Below are 17,060 nucleotides of genomic sequence, written 5' to 3'. Positions count from 1 at the left end.
TTATGTTAATATTATTACTGTTATTAATAATGAACTCTTAACTCTAATTTTGTCTTAATATTGTGCCACCAGTTATTATCTGCATGTCCTACACAGTGAGACATAGCTGAAAGATGTTAGCTGGTTGCAACAGACTGAAGCTGCCTCCAAGCCATGGCATGTAATCTTAGAGGTCATTACAAATGTTTCTTTGCAACCATTGCAGCAAGACGTCTTAGAGGCAGTGAATGAGAGTGTATAGAGCACACACAGTGATAAACTAATTTGTGTTGCTCAATACAGGCCACATTACTATATACTGTTGTTTGTGAGACTGTATTATACATCTTTTTATATATCTTTTTCTGACCTTAATTTACAATTCTTAATGAAGCATTTAGTCATAGTTAAACAAAGTTGTTGTTTCTCGCCATGACTGCTATTGAAGTGCATTCCATTTGGACCACATCACAGGAAACTGGGGAAGACAACAGTTGTTCAAAAAATAAAACAAAAAAGAGTGATGACTTCATTTTGAAGACTTGTCTAAAATATTTAAAAATGAAGATGCATAGTTACTGGGAACTAAGCACAGGTATATTTGTTCATGAAACATAAAACTTGTTCATATGGTCTGTAAGCTCTAAGCTTTTTTCCCCGATGGCTCCTTACTTTTAAATTTTTTCTCTCTCCTTCTTTGTACATATCATGGAGACTGTTTACCATACTTACCATTGCTTTTCATTTAAAATTGAATAAATTTTATTAATCAGGAAAAATGGGGATATGCTGAAAATCAGGACAGTTAAGCTGTCCATAATGTGCATTGTGCTGCCCTAGGAAGTGGTCAGTGTTCTAGAGTTACATCAGAGGAAGGAACACTTTTTTATTTTACCCTTTTTGGTGATTACCAATTATTTTGTTTATATCATTAAACTATATACTGAACATTTTCATTTTGTGATTACACTGGTCATTTAATAATAAAAAAAGGTTTGCAATCATATTTGCATGTGTTCATCTCTTACGGCTTAGTGTAATGGTGATCTACCAGTCTCAAAAATCACATTGATATGTTATTTGTAACATAATGATGAATTGTGTACTGTGCTTGGTGTAAAACATTGACTATTGAACCTAATGTGATGATGACAAACACCAGTAGGTAGACAAAAACACAATTGCTCTGGTAGTCACACACAGACAGAACGGGAAGCATGTATGTCAGAGATATTTACATACAGTCAGCCAGACTTCCTGTCTTTGTGAAGCAGAGAGCATTTTTTAGACCCACTGATGCAAGATCCACTCTTTCCTGTGTATAGGATTGGGGGGGTGGGGGTAAAATAGTACATAAAGACAGAGAAAAATGTTTAAAATAGCCTGCATAGTTTTATAAAGTGTTTTAATGTTTCTAGGGTGTTTCCTATAATAGAGATGTTTGCTAGCCATTTGCACAATCACCAAATGTTTTTTTTTCATATATATTAACCAGTAACAGTTTTTTGTACTTTTTGCAAACTCTTTTCCTTACTTTTACTTTTTCCTAACTTTTATATATATATATATATATATATATATATATATATATATACTTTATATATATATATATATATAAAGTATATATATATATAAAGTATATAGAAGAAACTAACGGATTTCAGAATAAATCTGTGTGCGTATGTCTGCGTCTGCGCTTATCTCGTTTCTCAGTGTCGGGTTTCATTCATTGTCTTAAGGGCGAGAGTGCAACAATTATACTGCTGACTGTTCGGGAAAGCGGACATTTTAAGTACCACGTCCTCAAGGGGAGCTTGTATAGTTGGCGCTAGATATAAATAAACACAATATATGTGCTACTGGAAAAGTTTATCATCTCGATACTCTTAATTCGCATGTAGGACTGACTTCACAAATCTGACATCCCAATGGGAAGACTTATCTGAGGTAAACATTTAATATTTTCCTTTGCTTTCTAATATTAAGAGGCTTTACTAATCAAAAATGTTTAATTATTCTGTAGGCAAAAGGGCGCATTATAACAATAGGTGTAATGTCTTTTGTAAAATATTAAACGGCAACAACCTGTGGCACACTTAGTGCTGAACGTAGCCTACAATATGCGCACGGGCCGTTATAAAAGCGGTAGATTTTGTTTTAAAAGTATAAGGACTTGAGAAAGACATTTTCACCAATAAATAAACTGTTTTAGAAAATATCCGACAGTATTTGTAATTTTGCTTACTAGAAAGAGCAGGTGAATGTGCAATATAACAGTGACATAATTTTATCCTTTTTGCTACTGTACGCTAGCAGAATGGTTTCCAAACGAAATAGTTAAGATGTGATTGAGTAGATCTTTACCTTTAATTCAAGTGGTTTGACATAGTTTTTACATTGTCATGCTAGCATCTTTTTCAGTCCTTAAATCACAAGTGTTACTTCATGATGCTATTTTTTATTTAATTTATTTTTTTCGTAATACTCAAAAGGCACAGCAAAGGCTCAAACGTAACTGGACAGTTGACTGATAAGCAGTTGTGTGTTAAGGTGTTGTCCTTATTATTTAATTACAGTTAAAGGAGTTAAAAGGCCTAGTGTTGATTCCAAGTGTTGATTTTGCATTTGATAGCTGTTCCCGGGAACTCATTATTTGTTCCATAGAGTTGGTTGTATGCAAGTAAAGGAGCCTGAAGAAAAAAAAAACAATATTTAGCTCATTCTTAAAAAGATTGGAATGTATTGGGAGCTCAGCAATACCAAAATCCTGGAAGATGAAAAAAGATTTCCTGAATTTCTGAGATTAAGCACGTCAGAACTTTTTCCACCCACAATGAAAAATTACAAAATATAAATATTTAATGGAAGAAAAAATCAAATATTTAGGGGAAAAAATAAACTTTTGTAACTGGTGATGTGGCTGTGTTCAGTATTTCATGTATAAAAGTAATTATCATAAAATCATGAAGTTGCCATTAATTAAATTTTTCAGATTAAGCCAAAATAAAGATCAGCTGTTTCTGTAGGATTTTTTGGTCCATGAATACTTTAAAAATGATGCACTTTATCTCACTTGTTAAAAATTATGGAGTACCACAGTGACAACAATAAGAACAGGATGTCATTCCTAAATGTATAAAAGTACAAGAACCTACTAGGGAGGCTACCAAGAGATCTACAGCAACATTAAAAGAGCTGCATGGATGTCTGTCAAGTAATAATTATTTGCTAACTGATTACATGTGCATGTGACAACAATTATATCTCATATTTTTCACGTGTATGGGCGTAGGGTGGCTAGATGGAAAACCTTTGCCAAAAAAATAAATGTTACATCTGGTGAAAAAAAAAACACTCATACAATGGCACAGGTGATGGCAGCATTATGTTGCTTTTTCTTTACCAGAATTGGGGCATTTTTAATGAATCATGAAAAACTGAAGTTGAATGGGAATTTCTCCTGTCATCATAATGATGCAAATCATACATGCATGTCAACAAACTAGGCTTACTGTAGGTTTAACCAAAAGAAGATTCATATATTTGAATGAGCTAGCCAGTGCCCAACCTGAAAATACATAAAAATCTGTGGGTTACCTGAATCAGGCAATAATTACAAATATCAAGTTGTGCAATGCTAAAAGAATCTACAAAGATTGAAGTAATTAAAACTCACTTTTTCATATTAACAAACTATAGTTTTGGCAAGTTGTTTCGGGTTACTTTGTGCATGATATGTAACTAAATTATTTTTCTTTGCAATTTTATCACAGCACACATCAGTGAGTCAGAAGTTTGCATCCAGTTAACTGTACCTTAAAAAAGCTAGAAAAATTGCAGAAAAAGCTTTTAGGTGTACCTTTAGATGTATTTTAAGGTCTACCTTCAAACTCTTTGACTCTTAGCTTAACATCATGGGAAAATCAAAATAAATCGGCCAAGACCTCAAAAGAAATGTGGCCCTCCAAAAGTCTGGTTTGTTTCTCTCATGGGTTTTTGCTGCCTTTTGAGTTTACCCCTGGATTCGTTTGGAAATTTCAACATTCATTTGCCATTGTACATATCAAAGTATATGCTCATTGTTTCAAACTTGTTGATAACAAGCCTTTATAGTCTGCCTTGGCTAGTTTTGATCTTGTTTCAATGTTTCAATTTAATTAAATTTATAAATTAATTACTTAAAACTACTAAAAGTGTATTTAGGTATAGGTATTAATAACAGGATCATGGTAAGTTAAGAACTAATTCTCATTAGCCAACATTCATTGTAGTCAGCTACTTTAGCTGTTGTAGCAATAGCAGTAGCATTGCTATACACTTGTGCAAACACTTGAATTCTGTTGAGAACTGTATATACAATGTGCATAAAAGTTTGTGTTTTAGAATATTTTTGAATAAATATGGCATCAAAAAATAGTCCTAAAAGTATTTTGAGACTGTTTCAACATTTAAAACGGATCTGCTCTCATCATCTCATGTTTAAGTAAGTGTTATATTGTTTATGATCTTTGAGTAAAATGCTGTTATCTAACAAATTTGCATTACATTTTCTGAAGACAATGAGTGTCTATAGGACAATACAGTGTTAATTTTAATTTACAATATATATCACAAAGCTTTTTTATGTGTCATTCCTGGGATTCTGCAATATTTAAGCTCTCTAGACTTTTTAAAGTTGTGATTCACCAACATACAGTATGCTCAAATATTATTGCAGTACACTAAAAATTGGGGTACTCAAATATTTTCGAATCTAAGGAATGATCCATAAATGCATGAACAGCTTTGTTCCCCTGCCCTAAGAGCAGTGTTATGTTGTGCTTTAGGCAAACATTGTCCTCAATATTTTGTGATAATTTAATGCAAATTCATCTGAGAATTGCATCTTATTCAAAGACCATGCCCTATATGGCACTTAAACCTGAGAGGGCAGAAGATGGTCACTTTTAAATCACAGAAAATTTGCAACTTCTCTGTCAGTTTTTTGTGGCTATAATGAAGGCTGGCTGGTGTCACACAATGAAAAATGAGTGTTGTCAATTGTCTTGTCAGATAAATAGTTAAATGAAGTAAATTTGATCAGATATAACTTGATCTACAACTCACCAGGCCTTCTTAACAGTTGAGAATTATAACTGTACATTAACACATTACATTAGAAAATGGATTCATATCATTTACTTGAAGCTTTTTATAAAAAATTTGTATAAAATTAATATATTATTGTAAGTTTTGTATATAATCCAACTTAGTTTGATTAACTTAATAAAGTTTAGTAACAACTTTACTAAAATGTTGTATTGTTTAAATAATTGATTTGTTAGTCTAATACATTTTTGTTTATAAGTAATTTATATTTACCTAATTTAAAATCAAACATTTTGTTATACTAACCTTAAATTAATAAATTGATTTTTACTTTAAATTTTTGTTACACATCAGATAATTTTTTAAACAAAGTCTCTCAATTCAAGAGAACAAAACATACAACAGGTTTTGCAAACTTGAATTTCTAAATGTACATGTATAATGTAATGTGTAAATCTCTGTACATTTGTGTTTTTTGTTGACATGTTCAAAGAAAAAAGATTCTCACCAAAATAATGTTTACAAAAAAAATTCAAAAGGTATTTTTTCAAAATTCACTGCATTTTTAACATTTTACTCAAACTCATTCCATCATGTTTTACTTCTTTTTTTTCTCATTATATACATTTGCTAAGAAGCAAGCTAACATTAAGCTACAAGCTCTGTGTGAATAATAAAATAGCAAACTAGTTTGCTAGTGAGCAAGATAACATTATACAAACTCTGTGTGTAAATCATAAAATTACTCACGCTCTTCTATTATTCTGATGTAAACAATATCATTACACACTAAAATCTCTGTCTCTGGCCACCCACTAATAAATTGTCAGATTTTACCTGTGATTCAGTTAGATGCTAAGAAAGTTAAGACCACATATATTTTAGCCATTAAATTTATCACTTTTGATCAGTGTTGTATAAAGTATTAGAAAGCAATACTTAAGTAAAAGTACTGTACAAGTATCGTACTAGAAAAAGACTTTGGTAGAAGTGAAAGTTACCTTTTAGAATATTACTCAAGTAAAAGTCTTAAAGTATCTGATATATACTGTACTTAAGTATCAAAAGTAATTTTCTGATATTTAATGTACTTAAGTATTTGAAGTAAAAGTAAAAAGTAAAATTTCAGTGATTTTCGGTAGGCATAAGAGCAGGGGCGGTTCTAGGATTTCATCTTTAGGGGTTTTAGCCCTCAGTGAGAAGTTAAAACAAGAAGAGTTTTATATTATATGTTATACAGTATGACTACATAGTAAGCCAAAAGTTATGGTATGATTAAATGGCAAAAGTGGACACCAAAATTTTATGCATGATGTAATGATGCCAGTCTTGAATCAAATCAGTTCATGTATGTGAATGCATTCTCTACAAACAGTGTGTCCAATTAATGCAGTCATTAATAAAAAAAAATATTCACAAGACAAAGACCAAATCAATAAATGTTATTTTTATTTAGTATTGAATGGATTTTTTGCATTAATATTTTGTTTGTGCTATCAACTCTGGTAATAAGAATAGTGAAATTTCACTGCTTTTGGTGGCCGTATTTGCAGCTTTCAGCCGATTAACGTTATAGATAAATGCCTCCGGCTATGACTGCGCGTGCACGCTGCGCGTGCCTGTGCTTCTCCGTAGAGCGTGCGGACGTGCATAATGCAATCTAGGAACAGTGATTCGCCAAACCTCCCTTATTGCAGTCGCACACATTTCTTCTGATTTTAGTTTGTAGTAACGAGTAACGAAGATGCTTAGTGGAAATATAATGGAGTAAAAGTATACATTTTATTTAGGAAATGTAGCGGAGTAAAAGTGAAAGTTGACAAATTTAAATAACGTAAATAAAGTAAATATACAGTAAATAATAAAAGTAAAACAATAAAGTAAAGTACAGATACGTGAAATTTCTACTTAAGTACAGTAACGAAGTATTTGTACTCCGTTACATTACAACACTGCTTTTGATACCAATTAATTCTGACACAGTATATTTTTATATTGAGTGTTTTTGTATTGAAAATATATTTGTATGAAAATACAAATGAGTCTTAAAATGCAGAACCAGTACCAAAAATCTATGCATATAGTTTATATGATTTCTATCTATCTATCTATCTATCTATCTATCTATCTATCTATCTATCTATCTATCTATCTATCTATCTATCTATCAGGTGGCCCACAAAGATGGCATCTCTTACATTCAAAAGCTGACATAACTTGCACTGTAAGAGGATGGATATCACAGAAAGCTCTGTCTCTGATTGTAATGTTTCCAATGGGTATGTCAACAAAGTCTTCAGTGTGTCTCTGGATATGGAGAGTGAAACAGGGATTGTACAAATCCGCAAATCCAAGGATCATGAAGAGTCTTTGGATCTGGTTTCCACTGAGGATACAATAAATGAGAAACAGGAAATTAATCAGGCATCCAAAACTACAAGAATCTGGAGGATTCTCAACCATCGAAGAATTGCTTCTGATTATGAGAGACGACCTCAATCCATGATACTTCCAGGGGAAACATCTGAATCCAAGCAGTCATTTGCTGACAAAGTAAAAGGTTTCAAGAATTTGAAGCCCCCTTTTGTCTTCAGAGGCAAATCTGGCAAGCTTTCCAGTGCAAAGTACCACAGTGTACTTAAACCAGAGACAAATGAGCACAGCAAGAACTCTCCTGTTTTTTTATGCTCTCAAAGGAATATACTCAGGAATAAAGGCAAGAGGCACTCATATGCAGGTTACACTACAGATTTTGATTGTTCTTTTGTGGATATAGACTTTGCTACTACAATTGACCATGATTTCCAGTTACCTTTGGACACAAGTAAGCAACAGAAGACTCACACATGCTCAAAGAAAGCTCACTCAAACTGCAACAACTCATTTGTGACAGTCTGTGAAGAACACTATGTGAAAGAGAGCCCCAAGGTGCCTCTAGGAGGCAGACGGTCAAAAGGAGGTGATGTTTGGAATTACTTGAAAAGATTTTCATTTATAGGAAAGGGAAGTTCAACTTTGTTGGAGAAGAGCTTTGACTCCATGCATACACTGGACAAAACCATTGACTCAGACTATGGATGTGTTGACATAGATTGTATTAAAGACTCCATGCCTATACCTAAACAGACAGGCCCAGATGTCAAAAGCAGCCACTTTAGGGGACTGTTTAGGTTCTTTAACAGCATGGCTGAGACTGCTCGAAAATGGAGGAACTCATCCAGGCCCTTATCACCTCCTGAATGTGAATGTTCCAATACTGGTTCAGCAAGACCAAAGCAGATTAAAGAATTTATCCATACTAATTTTAATGAACTCAAAAGAGAACCTAATGCTTTCATTAAGCCTGACTTTAGCCACGACATATGTGAGATGATCTCACCTGCTGATGTTTCAAACAGGTCCCCACATACAATGTCGAAATCCTGGAAAGCTTGGCCAGACTTATCAAGCACTAATGGATTATCTGATGGGACAGGATCACAACACACCTCCACTCATACTTCTCTGGCCACCATTGAGAACCACCTAAGAACTGACAGTCCAGAAGGAAGTTCTCTGTCTGAGCTTGAGCTTCAGGTTGACCTACAGGTACAAAGTGAATCTGAGTTTTCTGGCATTTCAGATAAACCTAAAGGACACACAAATGGTGAAAAAAGGGGCATTTGCAGTGATATCATTCCAGACTGCCCAGATGAAATATTTAAGGTAAGACATACTGTGGAATGTTTATTTTCTATTACGTTTTTAGACTCTGATTGCTTTGTTTTACTGTTGTCTATGTTAAAAGTTTGCAAGATCTACAAAAAATAATCTCCACCAATAATCATTCATTATATCATAACAGTGTGCTTTTCACCCCTTGACTGCTAAGTTTAAAATTGCACAAAACTTCATAACATTTAGTAAACTTCATAAAATTTAGATTTATTTTTTACGAAGGGAATATTTTGTTGTATATATTGGACATCACATAGAGAATTTTAGATAACCATTTAACCATTAAGTAGATAAAGGAAATATTTTTAACAGCTGCTTATAAATCAAAAATGCTTGCATGCCAGTTCTCAACAGGCAGTTGAAGTCTGAATCACACAATTGAATCACTCAATTTTTCTCTCTCATAATATACCTGCAACTAGGTCTCAACAGGTGGCTGCTGTGTGAGTGAGGGAAGTACAGTATATGAAGCTTCAAAAACTGTAAACCAATAAGAATGATTTAGAAAAATGCATTGGAACTGGTTCAGACTATGTGAGCAGGCAAAGTTCTCAGTTTGCCATCATAAAGGAGGCTAATATCCTCAGTTTCCCATTAATATGGAGTTGTTTGTAATCTCCGGATTAGAGGAGCACTGAAATAAATAAAAGCAAAATGTTCCACCTATCAAACATAGCATATCTACATACACAGCCATTGTGTAGGATCAGGTGTGCATCATATGTAGGTTTAATAAAGCTACAGTACTTCTCTCACAGGCAGCATCAGACTGGCTGTTCTGGTTCATACTTGCCTAACCAGACTGTGTCAAATGCCTTAAGATATCAGGGTTTGATTCAGTTAGCCTAAATATGTGAGAACCTGCCACACACCATTAAAGTATTCATTGGGCTGAGTTTTTAGTGCAGAATTGCTTGATATTATGACACTAGGTGGTCATTCTAATTTGCATCTAATAGCATCTAGTAAATTTCAGGCCCTTTCTCGCCCTCCTGGCATGTCACCTCAAGATCCTCCTTTTAAATTGGTCCTGAAGAGGTGCCATTCACTTCCTCTTCCACAAAATACCATCTCTGGATCGACGGTAGTCAGCTTGCTGCTAGACAAATCAGGTACAGTGTTTCACCTGATAACAGCTGTGCAACAGATGTGTCAGGGCACATACACAATATGTTATGATGTAGACTATTTATTTTAAAACATTGCAAATAAACTACATCAGCTACATGCTGAAGATGTACTACACAGCATCTAATGGCACCAAACTCGAGTCAGGTTTTCTTTTATACTGTACCTGCTCATTGGGCAGCAATTGTCAAGATAGATATGAAGATATTTGTTTGTAAATTGTTTGAATGATTTGGTACAAATTTGGTATTCATGAATTTAATCATTTTAAAAAACATTCGGATCCTGCTCATGCTCCTGAGAATGTGTAAATTCATGCATAAAGCGACTGTATTAAGAACAGATAAATTCCATGGATATCTGCATTTTTGCATATAGATTATACTGCCATCTTTAAATTGCTTATTTATTCACATGTACAGCATTTAGAAGACCAATAGAATTGCTTTGGAGCTGTGATTAAGTCACTGCTGTCATTATAACTACAAGGCCCTTAGCTTAAAAATGCTTGGATTATATAAATGCTTTTCAAACTGTACTACATTGTATAGTAATGAATTACCTTTAGTAATGAAAGTCACAATTAATACTGAATTAAAGTATTTATCTATTCTGCAGCTGAGTCTGTTGAGTCAGCCACTGTCCTCAGCAGCAATGGAAACAAAAATCGAAAAAAAATGATCAGACCTGGTTCTGGACCTCTGCAAGTGCATGTGGTGAGTAATGCATCCTAGGCATTTATACTTTTAATCCTCTATTTCACTGTTTAGCTTTCTAAACTGAAAATGTTTAGTGAATCATATATTAACTCATTTAAATTACTTCAATTCTGTGTCTTTAAATAAGCAGTAAATAATTGTCATCAATTTCTCAGATGACTTTTGTTTTTTGATTGCTTGGTTTAAACTGAACCAAAGGTCAGAGTAATTGCTTATCCCATAAGTGTTGGTGGAATCCATATGCAGGACAAACACAGCTTTAAAAATAATGCCACAGCCAGAAATAATCCAAATTGACAATGGTCATACACAAAATGGCAAGACAGAGAAAACAAATGGCTTGGTATTTTGGAGATACTTCACATCGTTAGCATTGTGCGGCTAGCTTATATGTTATCAAGCATGGAAATCCCCCTGGCGTTTTTTACTTTACTTTCGAGGTTCACTTTAGGAGTGACAAGGATGGACAGAATTAGGAATCAGCACTGGTGTGCTGATTCCTAATGGTTCCTAATGATTCCTAACCAGAGGGACAGCTCAGTTTGGATGTTTTGGGGACAAGGTCATTGATTGAGATGGTTTAGCCATGTGTAGAGGACGAAGTGTGGTTATATTGGTAGAAGGATATTGAAGATGGAGCTTCCAGATGAGAGGTAAAGAAGAAAGCCAAAGAGCAGTTATATGGATGTGTTGAAAGGGGACATGTTAATCGGTGCAAGAGTAGAGGATGCCAAGGATAGTATTAGCTGGAAACAGATGATTTGCTTTGGCGACCCCAAACGGGAAAAGCCGAAAGTAGAAGTATTTAGACTGATAATCTTGGAGTCTTTTAATCTTGGATTACTGTATTGCAGAATCTATATTATATTACACTATATTACACTATATTACAATAATTAGTGTTCATGCTGGAATAGTTTATAATTTAAAAATACAAAATCTAATTTACATGTTTTTCTCAATACTTTGCACATATTTTTGTGCATAATTATTGTTTATCACCTATGCCAATTCAAGTAAATTTTCATTCATTCATTCATTCATCTTCTACCGCTTATCCGAACTACCTTGGGTCACGGGGAGCCTGTGCCTATCTCAGGCGTCATCGGGCATCAAGGCAGGATACACCCTGGACGGAGTGCCAACCCATCGCAGGGCACACACACACACTCATTCACTCAGGCAATCACACACTAGGGACAATTTTCCAGAGATGCCAATCAACCTACCATGCATGTCTTTGGACTGGGGGAGGAAACCGGAGTACCCGGAGGAAACCCCCGAGGCACAGGGAGAACATGCAAACACAAGGTGGAGGCGGGAATCGAACCCCGACCCTGGAGGTGTGAGGCGAACGTGCTAACCACTAAGCCACCGTGCCCCCTCAAGTAAATTTTATACTTTTTTATTAGGATCAAAGAAATATATGGCAACATTTACAGTTATCCATACCACTTACACTTTTTAGCCATTGTTTTACCCAATTTTTAATTACAAATTTATTCTCATTTTATGCTAAAACAATATGGTGTGTGAGGTTACAGCAATACTATATCTCTAACAAAGAGAGCAAATTTGCTCTCATTTGCTCTCTTCAATGCATGATCTCCTCATTATAAGGCATGCTATTCTGTGCATTTTTGTTTTATTTTAGAGAAATGAAAAATATTAAACATTAAATAAAAAAATGAAGAATTAAAAGAAAACAAAAAAAAATTAAAATGTCAATATTAAAAAATATGAAAAATATTACATTAAAATATTAAAAATATTTATTTATTTTCCAGCATGAGTAAAGTCATAATGCAGGCCTTTAATTTGATCATTGTTAACCCTTGTGTTGTCCTCCTATACAAATTAGGAGCGCTGAGTCAACTTGACCTTGTCTGTTTTGACTGCTTATTAAAAATGAACTATATATGATAGCCTTTTTTTTTTTTTTTTTTTTTACCTTTTTAGTCTAACTTGTTTCCAACATATTAACATATATTTTGCAAAAAAATATATATATATTTGGTATAATAAACCTTATTTATATACAAAAATGCTTCATTTTTTATTAAAAAAAAAAACAGAAATTTTGAATTATTTTCACTATAGAGGCACAAAAGTTGATGCACGATTACAGGCTGGTATATTTCAAGGGCAGGAGATTGTTTTGAAACCATTTTGACCATTTTTAATGTCAGCAAATAATAAAACCTGTTTTTTTACAGGCCAAATTGACTTGAATGCTTATAAATCAAAAATTCTACAATTAGCACCATTCTGTGTGTAATATCTATTTTACACTTGTAATATGCATTTTGCCCGCCTGATGTCATCTGATCAACCAACAACAGGCTACACACACACACACACACACACACACACTCAAAAACATGCCATAATTTCATGTGAATAAAACTTTGTTTACCTCCTTATGTTTTGTTTTATTATACTTAATTTATGAATGATAACCCTTATGAAATTTTGCCATGTTTTGCGTAAAATAAGCAGAAATTATTAAATATTATTTTGGATAACCACTGACTGATAAATGTCAAATATTACTCAGCATATCTCAGGCCAAAGCTGACTGATGCAACTAAATTCATAAATAAGAGATAGGAAACAAATATGATTTGAATATAAAAACACGAAAATTGAAAATTGTGTGTGTGTGTGTGTGTGGCATCATTTCAGTAGATCATATTGCCCAATATGCGTGTGTGTTTGTGTGTGTGTGTGTGTGTGTGTGTGTGTGTGTGTGTGTGTGTGTGTGTGTGTGTTTGTGTAGCATCATTTCGGTAGATCATATTTTGCCCTCTGCTAGGCGAAGGCATATCAAAAGTGTGAAATATTTACAAATGTTTGACTTTTTTTTCTTTTCTGGAGGCCTAATGAAATGCAATGCCCAATTTGTGTGTGTGTTTGTGTGTGTGCATGTGTCTGTGTGGGGTGTGAGTGTGTGTTTTGGGTGCGTGTGTTAGTGGACATTTTACGTGTTGAATGAGAGTGGTAAAATTGTTAGAGAGATAGTCTAACAGGCTCTGAGAAGATTATCTGAACAGATGGCATGGTGAATGAATTGCTTGAGCATCAACAAATTTTCCCTGCAAGCTCTCTGATTGTAGCATGTCCTTTTCTAAGCACAATCTTGAATGCCAGACAAATTGAGTAGCAGTTTATGTTCCTTGTTTCAATACCAGTAGTGTGTTTGACCAAGATTGGGTTACATATATCATATGATGATATATTCCATATTCTGCAAGATTCATGGGGCATGAACAACTTTAAGCACAGCATTTTCCAAGATTTTATGATTTAATAGTTATTTCTTTTCTAGCTGCAATTATTAGGGTTCAAGCGCGAAGCGCTGGAAACCTATTGTATCCGTTCTGATTTTTTTTATTATTAGGGTTCAAGCGCGAAGCGCTGGAAACCTATTGTTTTCATTAGGATTTTTATTATTATTATTATTATTATTATTATTATTAGGGTTCAAGTGTGAAGCGCTGGAAACCTATTGTTTTTGTTAGGATTTTTATTATTAGGGTTCAAGCGCGAAGCGCTGGAAACCTATTGTTTTCGTTAGGATTTTTATTAGGGTTCAAGCGCAAAGCGCTGGAAACCTATTGTTTTCGTTAGGATTTTATTATTATTATTATTATTATTATTATTATTATTATTAGGGTTCAAGCGTGAAGCGCTGGAACCCTACTGTATTCGTTCTGATTTTTCTATTATTATTAGGGTTCAAGCGCGAAGCGCTGGAAACCTATTGTTTTTGTTAGGATTTTTATTATTATTATTATTATTATTATTATTTTTCCGCCCTAGAAACGGTCGTGCAGCCCAAACCGTAAGGCCTAGAGAGCTCAAACTTGGTCAGATGGTAGTACTGGTCACAGTTACTCAGGGCCAAAATCTCAGCGGAATCGGACAATTTGGGGCGCTTCAGCGCCCCAAAACGTGTTTGTCCCATTAACCCCTAAACCCCTAAAACCCCTATGTCCAAATCTCAAGTGCTTTATATCATTGGAATCCTTGACTCATGACTTAAAAAACGTATATCTCCAATTTCATTTCCGCCATTAAATTTTTTCGCTATCGCGCATTTTATCCGAAACCTACTTTTGCTAACTAGTCCTAGGTTTTTCGCCTGATCAAGACCAATCCAGTGCAGTAATATTCTCTGGAGTCTCAAAGACAATAATTTTCAAAAAAAAGTCGAAATTTTGATTCAGGGTCCTTAAGGGACCCCAAAAAGTTTGGACTGTGAGAAGCCAGTTTTACTAAAATGTCAATAACTCAAGAATTAAATGAGCTATCAACACCAAACTTGGGACACATGTGAAAGAGGTCAAACTGAGGTCACGTTTCAAAAACCATGGCGATTGGCCACTTCAAGGCGCTATAACGGAAAAATCACTAAAAACAGCCATTTTTAAAAAAAAAAGCCCTCTAGCACCCCCAACAGTCCAAAAACCCAATTTTGTGCTGACTTGTAAGGCAAAGATTCTGATTCTGGTTCTGACTCGGAGTGGGTGGGGCCTAACCCGGAAGTGGGCGGGGCTTTAACCGGTAATAATTAATTTGTAATATTTATAACACTAGCTTACTACCCTTATGTTTTTATGAAATACAGCAAAAACGTGTCAGACACACAGTGTCTGGTTAATGGTTTGAGACAGCTGAAGGTTTAAAAAAGAAAAAAAATCTCCGACAGGCAGAGATGCAATGCGAGTCGCATTCTACCAAGCAAGCACCACGTCTGAACGAACCCACGTTTAAAAGAACTCTACTGGTTAGTAAGTACGTATTATTAACGTTACAACCCGAAGTAAAAAGCTGAAGAAACCCTAAACGTTAACGGAAAACACCCGCGATCCCGAGTGACTGAGGGAGAGACAGAGAGCTGTTCTGTGTGTGACTGTGAGTGAGCAGAGTGAGACACAGCAACACAATACATCTGTATGTGTGTAGGGGAGGGGCACTGTGACTAGCCTATCACTGTAGGGGAGGGGCGCTGTGACTAGCCTATCACTGTAGGGGAGGGGCGCTGTGACTAGCCTATCACTGTAGGGGAGGGGCGCTGTGACTAGCCTATCACTGTAGGGGAGGGGCGCTGTGACTAGCCTATCACTGTAGGGGAGGGGCGCTGTGACTAGCCTATCACAGAACGCTGACACAATCAGCTAGCCAATAATGATTTTCATACAATCCGAGCACAGATATTGACTCGTATTACTCGTATAATACTCGTACTCGGCAGAAGTGCTTTATCCGTACCGGATACTCGTTTCAGCCGAGTATCCGGCTCAGCTCTAATGGATATGACTTTGTTTATTTTAGGGAAATAACAGTTTCAGTTAAGGTCTCAGCGAAATCAGCCAATCTGGGGCACTTCAGCGCCCCTCAACGCTTTTGTGCCCATAACTCCAAATCTCAAGTGCTTTATATCATTGGAATCCTTGGCTCATGACTTAAAAAATGTATATCTCCGATTTCATTCCTCCCCGAAAATTTTTTTGCTATAGCGCATTTTGTCCGAAACCTACTTTTGTGAACTAGTCCTAGGTTTTTCGCCTGATCGAGACCAATCCAGTGCAGTAATATTCTCTGGAGTCTCATTGTCAATAATTATCGAAAAAAAGTCGAAATTCTGATTCAGGGTCCTTAAGGGGCCCCAAAACGTTTGGACTGTGAGGAGCCAGTTTTACTAAAATGTCAATAACTCAAGAACTAAATGAGCTATCAACACCAAACTTAGGACACATGTGAAAGAGGTCAAAATGAGGTCACAGTTCAAAAACCGCGGCAATTGGTCATTTGGTGGCGCTATAATGAAAAAATCACTAAAAACAGCCATTTTAAAAAAAAGCCCTCTAGCGCCACCAACAGTCCAAAAACCCTCTTAAAGCAAAAATTCTTAAGATTCTGATTCTCTCCCCCAAGCACATTCAGCTTCAATTAAAGGGCTCTATTGTTGTTCATTCGCTTTTAGTATGTCAGACTGTTCATGTATCCCAATTTCTTAGTTATTTTGTGTATGTGACTTGCGGGTAAAATACACTTGCGGGTCAAATTTTGTGTATGTGACTTGGGAAAACGTCAAAGCTTCTTTAGTTGATTTAACACAAGGTAAATCAACTAAAGAAGCTTTGACGTTTTCTCTATGATAAATACCAAAGCTTCTTTAGTTGATTTAACACAAGGTAAATCAACTAAAGAAACTTTGACGTTTTCTCTGTGATAAATACCAACACCACCATGGTTTTCTTCTTTTAGTTTACCAAAAACATCCTCTGTTGTATCATAAGCAAAACTTCGTGGTTTATCATGAAAATAGTATCCAGTAAGACTGATATCATTCTCAAAATAGTTTGGCTTTAGCCATGTCTCTGTTACATAAATTATATCTGCTGCTTGTTTGGACATGTGAAA

General features: G+C 35.0%; 1 protein-coding gene across 11 annotated transcripts in view; it reads left to right on the top strand.

Annotated features, from left to right (window-relative positions):
• Window positions 1-1,753: 1,753 nt before the first annotated feature.
• Window positions 1,754-17,060, top strand: part of arhgef9b (Cdc42 guanine nucleotide exchange factor (GEF) 9b) — a 78,395-nt gene continuing 63,088 nt past the window's right edge. For 4 of the 11 annotated variants that reach the window (XR_009649380.1, XR_009649381.1, XM_060885110.1 and 1 more), the window contains exons 1-4: window positions 1,759-1,926; window positions 7,239-8,772; window positions 9,761-9,896; window positions 10,531-10,628. Coding sequence is in view for 8 of the 11 variants with exons in the window: in XM_060885110.1 (XP_060741093.1) it covers window positions 7,300-8,772; window positions 9,761-9,896; window positions 10,531-10,628 (1,707 nt within the window). In the remaining 3 variants the exon portion in view is untranslated. Of the gene's footprint in view, window positions 1,927-7,238; window positions 8,773-9,760; window positions 9,897-10,530; window positions 10,629-17,060 lie in introns of all 11 variants that reach the window. The other 7 variants (XR_009649379.1, XM_060885111.1, XM_060885104.1 and 4 more) reach the window with 6 other exon arrangements.

Source organism: Tachysurus vachellii, chromosome 13 (genome assembly GCF_030014155.1).
Source record: "Tachysurus vachellii isolate PV-2020 chromosome 13, HZAU_Pvac_v1, whole genome shotgun sequence".
Taxonomy (NCBI): Eukaryota; Metazoa; Chordata; class Actinopteri; order Siluriformes; family Bagridae; genus Tachysurus; species Tachysurus vachellii.
Note: the sequence above shows the minus strand (reverse complement) of the source record. Positions and strands in the feature narration are given on the sequence as shown.